This window comes from Ictidomys tridecemlineatus, chromosome 6, assembly GCF_052094955.1.
Source record: "Ictidomys tridecemlineatus isolate mIctTri1 chromosome 6, mIctTri1.hap1, whole genome shotgun sequence".
NCBI lineage: Eukaryota > Metazoa > Chordata > Mammalia > Rodentia > Sciuridae > Ictidomys > Ictidomys tridecemlineatus.
In genome coordinates, this window is record NC_135482.1 from 12669705 (window position 1) to 12679783 (window position 10079).

A 10079-nucleotide genomic window follows, 5' to 3' on the forward strand; every position below is an offset into this window, starting at 1 on the left:
GGAAGGTTCTGTTCCTTCTTCTGACAGATGAGGACACACATTCCCTGTCCCTTGCCCTGCCACACTTCTGCTAGGTGAGGATGCAGTAAATGTTTTGTCATCAGACAAAACATTCCAGGCCCTTGACCTTGGATTTCCAGGCCTCTAGGACTGTGAGAAATAGATTTCTGCTTTTTATGAACTACCCAGCCCAAGGTATTTTATTAGAGAACCCTGAACGGACTAAAGCAGCTGATATCCAGGTACATTCCCTTCAACAATGGAGAGGAAACAGACACCTTCAGACCAACCCAACCAGAAACACTGGGAGTGGTTCTTGCCCATACAGTTGCACTCAAAGAAATGCTTTCTTTAGGGTGAAAGAAAAATTATTTCAGAAACATGAAAATAAAGCAAGTAATAGTGAACAGCCTGATGGGGTAACTCAGTACATGAATACAACAAACACCTAACAAATTAATGTTTATTCATTTATTAAAATGTGTGTTCTAATATTCTACCCTCATGTAATAGGAACTTGTATTAAACTGAAGCGGCAACTCCTTCCCTGAGATGTGTCTTTTTATCTCTGTTTTAATAGCTGCAACCTGCTAGTTTCTGCTTCTGTGATCATGTTTGCTCAGTCCTTGTGGCAGGAACCAGAGCCACCTGAGAAAGGGGGAAGAATCAAGGCTACTTTCCAAAGAAAGTCTTGAAACCTGTAAGTCTGTACTGTATAAAAAAAGAGCCTGAGGATAAAGCGTGGTAGAAGACTTGGCTGAGCCCACACCAATGCTGAATAAACCTTGCTCTTTGTATCTACAAGCCTGTTTATCTCTTTCCATTGCCATAATTTTCCATATTTTTTGTAACAAAAGTGTAATAAATAAAGCATGTTTGCAGTCTCAAAGAATATACTACATAAATACTAACAGAATATATGTCAACAAAGAGAAAACAGATAATCAGGCATATGTGATGGATTCAAAGAAAGGAAAACAAAATACAAAAGAATATAACAGTAAAATACATAGAAACTGATGTGGATAATACAAAATAAAAATAATACCATGGATTTAGACAAAATTTTATGAGTATGTTGAATATAAATGGACACAATACTCCGATTTTAATAAAATGCTACTATAGAAAGAAACATTAATGATCAGAAGACACAGTCTCTATATAAAAAGATGAAGATTTATTTATATTTAAGGATAGAAATTATATAAATATAAATGTAAGTGTAACATTGATAAGGCTGTGGTGACGGTCAAAAGGCACTAAACTGATAAAGAAGTACATTCCATGTTTTAGGGACTCCAGCTGAACGTACATTAAGCCTTTCAATGTCCACAGACCACTGATGGACCACTGGTAGTTTTATTTCTTATTTTCCTATTTGTTCCAAATCCAGCAATATTTAATTTACTGCTAAACCCCTATTTTTTTATTTCATCTCTAAAAGACAATTTTGGGGCTTTTATAATTTCTTCTTTCACTAACTATGAACCTATGGGGTTTAGTCCTAAAAAAACTGTCTTTTTCTATACTGATATCTTTAACTCCAGTAAACATTGTTTCTAGTTTAAATAATAAACTCTTGTTTAAATTCTCAGTTGAGTTTTGTTCTTTGTTTCATCCTGACATGAAGATCCTTCAACTTGGATTACTTCCTTCCTGCTTGAAGGACAGTAGTTTGTTTGTCTGGGTGACAAATGCTATGTTGACTGTATATTTGCTTGCTTAGGAATGTGCTTTCTTGCTTATTTGAGAGATAGTTTTCATTTATGTTTTTTATCTAATATCCAATTCACTAACTCTTTTCTCTAATCAATTTACTGTAAAATGAGTTCTCTGAGTTCGTTGATGTTTGTCATATTTATTTTCATTTTTAAAAGTTCTATTTGGATAGCTTACTATTTTTTTATTTCAACTTTTATAATTGCACATTCCCACACTATTTTCCAACTCATTAACCTGTCTCTAACAAAAATAAATGTAGATTTTTAAAAAACTGAGCTTAGGCTTTTAATGTTTCATTTTACTTTAAAAGCTCTATAGCATGCCCATAGTATTTATAAAATTATATTGTTTTAAAAGCATTTTCAAGGTTTTAGTTTTATGCTACTGATCTCATAAATTTTCATTCTGTACTGACTTTTGATATTAATTTTGTTTACTTATTTTTTGACTGACACATAATATGTGCACATATCTATGAGGTACAATGTGATGCTTTGATTATGTAAAGTTTTCTTCTGAAAATATCCACATCTATTTAAATGCACAGATTGATTTCTGCTTTTTTTTTCCTTCAGTCTCCTCCAACTCCTCGGCTCTTCTTTGCTCTTTATGTCCATCAACCTTGAAATTCTACTGACAAATCATTGGTTCAATGTCCTCAAGGTCTAGGAGGCAGGTGACTTCCTCCAAAGAGGATCATATTTAGCTTCAGCCAAATGCCTGGAGGACTTCAAGATCAAGTTCTTAATTTGGTGTCTGTGGTACCAGTTTAAGTGAGGCCAATCCACGGCTGGAGCTGTGCAGGGGTCTTCCTCCTCCATCCTGTTCTCTCCCATCTCCATTTGCATTTGCTTTTACTTAAACCAAGGTAATATTCTCTTCTCACTTTGCTGGGGTTTAAAGAAGTCAGAAGAAAACTTAATTCTGCTTCTTTCTTATCCTACCTGGTGTTCAAAGTGTTGTGGGTGTTTCCTTCACATTTTGAGTAGTTTCTAGGTCTTGACCGTCTTGCTGCCCTATGAAGCCAACCATGGTTGCTCATATGCAGACATATTAGAAATGTCCCCCAGGAAGAAAAGCTGCCTCTAGAGTAATTTTGTTTTTTTTTTCCTTTCCTTTTCACTTCTCTAGGATCACGTTTTCATTCACACCACAAACAAATATCAACTCAAATTGATATTAAAGACATAAACAAAAATCCTGGATATTTAAAACTCTTGGTGAGGGGAAACTTAGAGGGAAGGTTGAACTACGTTGGTGTGGGCAATCAACTCTTGGATACAACCCCAAAAGCATGAGCAACAAAAGCAAAAATATACAAAAGAGGTTGCATTGAACTAAAAAAGCGGTCACACGGCAAAGGAAACAATAGGGTGAAAACCCCACAGATTGGGAGAAAATGTTCGCAAATCATGCATCTGATAATAAGCTCATATCAAAAATATCTAAGGAAGTCAAACAACTTAATAGTAAGAAAAAACAACCAATTTTTAAAATGTCCCTGGATACATATTTCATAAAAGAAGACATAAATGTCCAATAGGTATGTGAAAAAATGTCCAACATCACTAATCCTCAGAGAAATGGACGTTAAAAGCACAATGAGATATCCCCTCAGACCGATTAGAAGAAATGTTGTCAAAAAGATGAGAGATACGTGTTGGCAAAGATACATAGGAAAGGGAACACTGGTAGACTGTTGATGGTAATTAGTACAGCCACTGTGGGTAACGTGATGGCGGTTCCTCAATTAAGAATAAGGGCTGGGGTTGTGGCTCAATGGTAGAGGGCTTGCCTTGCACATGTGAGGCACTGGGTTTGTCCTCAGCACCACATACAAATAAATAAATAAAGATGTTATATCCATCTACAACTTAAAATTATTTTTAAAACATTGTTTTAAAAAATTAAGAATAGCACTACCATCTGATTTAGCAATTCCACTTCTGAGTATATATACAAAGTATTTGAAAGCATCAGTACATGACCTATACTTCCCTGTTCCTTGTAGCATGATCCACAGTGGCGGACCTAGGTATCCACGATGGGTGAATGGGTATAAAAAATGTGGATACACACAAAATGGAACACTAGTCTGCCTTCAAAAAGAAGGAAATCTGTCATTTGTGTCAATGCAGATGAAGTTGGAGGACATACACTAAGTCAACCAGCCAGGCACAGAAAGACAAACACTCCACCATCTCACTTGTAAATGAAATCTAAAATGTTCAACTCACGACAGTAAAGAACAGAAAGGTGGTTCCAGGAGGCTGGAGGTGGGGAAAGAGAAGATGTGGGTCAAAGGATAAAAGCTTTAGTCAGACAGCAGGAATAAGTTTCAGGGGCCAGTTGCTAGTTAGACAACCTGCCATTGCTGTGGGGACATACCTGAGACAATCAACTTGAAGACGGGAAAATGTATTTTAACTCACAATTTCAGAGATTTCAGTCCTTAGTTTCTGTTGCTTTGGGCCTGAGATGAGGCAGAATATCATGGCAAAAGGGTGTGGTGGAGGAAATTTACTCACCTTAAGGCAGCCAGGGAGCAGGGAGAGAAAGAGGAAAATATATCCTTTAAAGGCACCCTCTGTGATCCACCTCTCTCCAGTTTCCACCACCTCCCAATAGCACCACCAGCTGGGACCAAGCCTTCAACATTGAGCCTTGGGTTCACTCAAGAACCAAACTATAACAATTGGCTAGCATAGTTACTATAGTTAATAATAAAGTATGTTTCAAAAATGCTCAAGAGTTGATTTTTACATGTTCTCATCACAAAAAAATATGTGAGATGATGATGATGGTTAATTTACTTGATTTAGTAATTCCACAGTGTATAAATATATGGAAATGTTACATTGTATCGCATAAATATATGCAATTAGGATTTGTCATTTAACAAAAGCCTCTTGAACTTAACCCAGGGACAATATGTCAGGAAATAAAAGACTCCAACATTACATATGTTAGAAATGTTTCAACTCAGTGATTCATTTCCCTCATAACTGAAAAATACAAAAACGAAACACAAGTAGTTTTTATTTTATATTTGCTATACAGTTGAATGTGTCTTATGAACCGAATAAGTCCCACCAAAATGAATAAGTGGAATCTCTTTGTAAAGAGCATAAGTAAAATTCAACCAGAAATGCAGAAAATGAAAAATAAACTGGGCATTTATCTATGTATTATTGTAGAGTTAGCTTTGACTTGCTAATAAGGTAGAGATACCTATTCATCTACCGAATCCATTAACATCTGATTATTTGATATAGATTGAGATTAGGTATCATTCTATACTTCCACCTTAATAGCAGTGTGACACTAACACTATAGTAAGAAAAATGCCAGCCATTTTTAGAGGGAAAGCCTGATTCCAGAGAAGTAAGAAAGAAATTAAGCCAGAGAGTCTGCCTGTTTCTCCCCAAGGACATTTTCCAATATAGACCCACAATGAGCAACCCTCAGTCTGTTTCTGTTTCTACCTGTACCTCTGCCTCTGCTTCTGCCTCTGTCTCTCCCTCTCTCTGAGGCTCGCTGACTGGTGACTAAAACTCTTTCCTCTTTATCTTAGTTCCATATGCAAACTCCACTTTGGAGTAATAGGGACCATGCCCCTAATTGACTTCTGGCCCATGTGACACAGGCCATAGAATGTGAGCCACTCCCAAAACTTTGCTCACAGATTTCTCCTGGGTATTGCTATCTATGCTCTTTTCTCTTTTGCTCCTTTGAACTTGGAGACCTTCAAAGCACATGTGGAAGAAGACTCCCTCTCACACGAAGTCGGCATCTTGGTTCTCCCACCTCTTGGAAGAGCTTCACCCTTTGTTGAGAAACACCTGTAGGTTTCAGGTGCACATGGCATTCAGCCACTGGAATCTGGATGCATCCCTTGTGTTTTCTGCTGTCCCCTTTTCTAATACAGTGTTTCAGATTATCCCCATGTTTCTAGAAAAGGAATGGTCAAAATTAGCCCTCTCTCACTGGAAAGATAAAGTTACAGCAGGGCCAACAGGTTTCACAGAGCCTATGTATAAATAATTTAAAGGAGGAAGGTGTAAAAAGTAAGGTCTCCAGACACATAAAAACTCTTTAAAAGGGTGAAATGCAACGAGATCGCATGGGTTGTGTGCACTGAGTACATTTCCTAAGACATTTGTATTGGGGTTCATGGGCCCTAGTCTGGGTAGTCTAAGAAGGACCTTGATGGTGAAAACGGTGTTTCTTGAATTATTCAATTTTCTGATTTTGACGGTACAAGGCCCAGCTCTAATGAGGGTAAAGATGCCTTATCTTATACAATTATATTTCTCAGATGCTGGAAGAAATAAATACAAAATTTCAAGATCTGGAAACTAGGTTTATTCTTTTCAGGTGGAAGAATCACACAAGGCTCAGAGTTTTAGGAGGTAATCAGAAAACCTGAGAAATAGATAATGATTTCTGCTTGATTTGGTTCCTCTGTTTCAACATCTGCTTCTAGCCACACCTTGTCCCCCTGTCTCAGGGGCATAATCATGGCACCAGAAACGTTTTCATATTCTTCTTTAGAGAGCTGACGCTTTTCTATGACTTGGGCTTGGTTCTTCATCAACCCAATCTTCACCTTGCAGTGGTGAAGCTCAACATCAAAGCTGAAATGGTAATTTCCAGGTTTCCTGCAGTTAAAGATTCCCGACGTCTCGTTCAAGTCCATTTGATCATTGTACAGGACCTCTGTGAAGACAACAGGCTTGGAAGGTGGAGGGAGCCTTCCACTGAGCTTCACAGTGAAGGCTGACCTCTCTTTGCAGCGGCATTTTACATTGTACCCTTTAGGTCCTGGGTGTCCTGGTATACCCACAATGCCTAGGAAGAACACAGAACCATCTGTGAGAAGCTGATGCCTTTGTGGGAGCATGTACCCTCCCAGGAATGCACTCAGGGTGTCAGGAGTTCACTTGCTGAATTTGAGAAACATTTCTCTCCAGATTCTGTACATATCCCAATATTTCAGAGTTGCAACCCCTGTTGTAGTTTCCACCAATGCTAACAGAGCTCTCAGGGCAAGGTTATAGAGAAAGCAATACTTGCTCCATTTTCCCTAACATTCCTGGATCTCTATGTTTTCCCCTCCCTGGAGCAGACATTCCAAGGGTTCTATGCCACACTGGATGGTACTGAGCACCCCAGCACGATTTTGACTTGGCACAATGTGGCCTGTCTGAAGCTCAGAAACTCAGTTTACTACCCATTAGATCTTCTTTGACTTTCATCTGAGCAAGTTATGCATCAATCAAAATTATTGTACTAGTTTACACCAACTCTTACGGGGATTAAGTTTCTCCCTTGGCTAAGAGGGTGAACTTCAGGCTTATACAAGAAATAAGTAGAGCGGTCTGGGGTTGTAGCTCAGTGGTAGAGTGCTTGCCTTGCACACGTGAGGCACTGGGTTCCATCCTCAGCACCACATAAAAATAAATAAAGAAAACAAAGACATTGTGTCCATCCACAAGTTAAAAAAATATATATATATGTATGAATTATGTAGAGGTAATATTTTATCACTTATTAACAGTATTTTTCTACTCAAGTTCCTTAACAATTTTAAAGATCTCTTTCCTCAACTATGCAGCAACCCTTAATAGTGCTCTTTTAATTGTTCCTGAATTAGTTAGCATTCCATGTTATATTTGCTGTTGTTATTACTACTATTGGTCTCTAAGTTGGGACTATGATCTTTGTCCCCTAAAAAATCTTAGGAAAATGTGATAATAAAAGAATGATGACATTTTTCTATGATTTCTACTCCTGTGGGTCTGCATTTACTTGATGACACTAACCTTGAATTTAAGAGGTTGAATCTTTTTCTCTGAGGACAAGTAAACCATGGGATCACAAAACCTGAGTCCCTTTGATCCTAGAATATGGACCCATGGATGCTCAGTGATGATGATAGCTGTATAAGAAACTTTTCAAAATGCATGGGATTGTCTCCGAGGGACCCTTTTGGCAATCTCATTTAGATGCCAGCAGCAATGCACGAAGCCTCCTCGCTGTGCACAGTACTAGAGCCTCAGCGTGCATCAGAATCACGTGGGGTCTTGCTCCAACATAGGTTGCCCACCAGGGACTTTCTCAGAGGAGACCTGGGGTGGAGACTAAAATTTGATTTTATAAGGGAATTTCAGGTGCTGCTGCTGCTGGTCGGAAGACAATCCTTGGAGAATTGTGTCCCTACCTGGCAAAGGCAAGAAGCACACTAGGAATCTGGTGCAGCCCATGAGTAGGATCTAGGGTGCATCTAGAACCCAAGGGTATACAGGGCTTACTGGGCACCAACTCCCCCAATAATGCATGGACTTGGCTCAGACATTGCTATAATCAAATGTACATCGTCTCACAAGCATGCTGTGCTACTCAGCCCTTGGGAGCCCTTTCTTTCCCCTTAACTAGAAAAGCTATCCTGATCCATGCTTCCACCTCTGCAAATATGAATCTTCTTGGTAGCTCCTCTACCTTGACTTACCCTTCTGGAGCAGCATGGCCTTCAATCACCACCTGAGCCTGGAACTGGGCCAGATTCCTTAGTCTTCATAAGATCTGTGATTTGGCTAATGAGCATTGTGCCAAAGAAGCCCTATCTGAAACTAATGCTGGACCTCAATTTCTTTCTCTCCATTCTTTCTATTTTTTTACTTGCTACTAATAATCCTATGAAAACCATGACATTTCACCCAAAGGTTGAGAGGGAAGGAAAATTAAGGAACAGAAGAAAAGACTTTCTTACCTGTGGGACCTTGGAAACCAGGGGTCCCCATCAATCCAGGAACCCCTGGATATCCCGGAGGTCCTGGAGGTCCATAGCAGTCGACATTGAGGACATTCACCAGGAGAACAGATATGGCCAATCTCCACACATCTAGAACAAGAAGCAAAGAAGAATTATTCACTAACAATCTGTGTGGGTAGAATTAAAGCTATGTCAATCAAAATAACTTCATACATGTTTGGATTCAAATGAGAGCTATACCTCTTATCAGTTTATGTTAAACCCTACATTGTAGCTGGCCCTTTTTGTTAACTTCTTTATCATGAATCACCACCCTGGAATTCAGTTATGACTATATTCAAGATTGTTAATCTCTGTTCTTATGCATATCTTTGTCAGATAATAAATACTTAAGAAATAGTGTTGAACTGTCGAGTGAATAATCATTAATACAGGTTACTAGTTATTGCTTATCTTGCTCAGAATACAATGCTAGAAACATTATTTCATCGAATTTTTATTAAAGTTTGGTAAGAGATGAGCTCTTAACCTATAGTTAAAGATAAGGAAGCTGAGATCCCCAGATTTATAGTTATCAATGCCAAACAAGAAAACCAGAAAGAACAAGAGGTAGGATTTGAATCCTAGTCTCAGTCCAGCCATTATTCCAGTGAATTTTAAGTGAATTAATGTGTATACGTGATCCTGCTTCTTGACATCTCAAGATGCTGAGTTAGAGGTTTTTAAAATTTGCTTGTCTTTGTTTTGTCCTTTACTTTTCTCAAACAAACCTTGTGTTTAAACAGGGAATATAAAGAAGAGTGGACTATCATTTACTCCCATGATTTCCTGTTTCTCAGATCAGCAGCCCCCAAAATAATGTGTAGAGAATAATAGGGTTATCAACATTATCCACATTGGAGTTTTCGGTCCCTAGTAAGACTGGCCATTTCCAATCCATCTCCTTCCAAGGACTGGAAGATTGGATCACACCCTCCCACCACTTGCATCACAACCCTACTGTCCCTACCGGTCATTCTCAGGCAGAAAGGCCGAGTTCTCTTGGTGGGCTTCTTCCAGTATAAAAGGTTCCTAGCTCAGGAGCCTGAGGCTTGGGTCCCTGTGAGGGCTTCCCTGTAGCAAGGACTCTTAAAATGTTCTGCAATCATTTCTTCAATATTGAAATAATTTTGAAGGTCCAACCTGGGTCCACAGCAAGGTTAATGATTAACCCAAAGCAGGACCTTTCCAGAAGGTAACTCTTGATCAACCCCAGACTTCCCATCTGGAATGACTGTAATGAAAAATAGCTGTGATAGGTAAAACCCAGCCTCCAAGGATAGATGATAGCAGTTAGAACCCATTCAAGAGACCCACTGACAATATATGGTATTCTTGACAGCTGTGGAGAGTGGACTTTATAGTTCTCACCACAAAAATAATCACGAATGGTAACATAGGTTTTTTTGTTCTGTTTATTTGATGTTATTTTGGTGCTCTAGATGGAATCCAGAGTCTCATACAATGCTACGCTCTGCCACTGAGCCATGTTCTCAGCCTCAATTGATTTGTTCACTAGTTATACATAACCCTCACTCAG

At 38.8% G+C, this 10079-nt stretch overlaps 1 protein-coding gene across 1 annotated transcript; it reads right to left on the minus strand.

Moving 5' to 3' along the window:
* Positions 1-6067: 6067 nt before the first annotated feature.
* Positions 6068-9666, minus strand: LOC101958376 (hibernation-associated plasma protein HP-20). Its single transcript, XM_040278769.2, has 3 exons — positions 9510-9666; positions 8498-8629; positions 6068-6576 (listed from the first exon to the last, which is right to left on the minus strand). The coding sequence occupies exons 1-3, from the start codon at positions 9514-9516 to the stop codon at positions 6131-6133; spliced, it is 585 nt and encodes a 194-aa protein (XP_040134703.2). The 5' UTR covers positions 9517-9666; the 3' UTR covers positions 6068-6130.
* Between the last annotated feature and the right edge of the window lie 413 nt (positions 9667-10079).

What these genes read in the sequence shown, in the direction of transcription:
- LOC101958376 (XM_040278769.2), bottom strand. An exon ending in TGGTTTCCAAGGTCCCACAG is followed by an intron (nt 6,577 to 8,497) that starts GTAAGAAAGTCT and finishes TGTTCTTCCTAG; the next exon opens with GCATTGTGGGTATACCAGGA.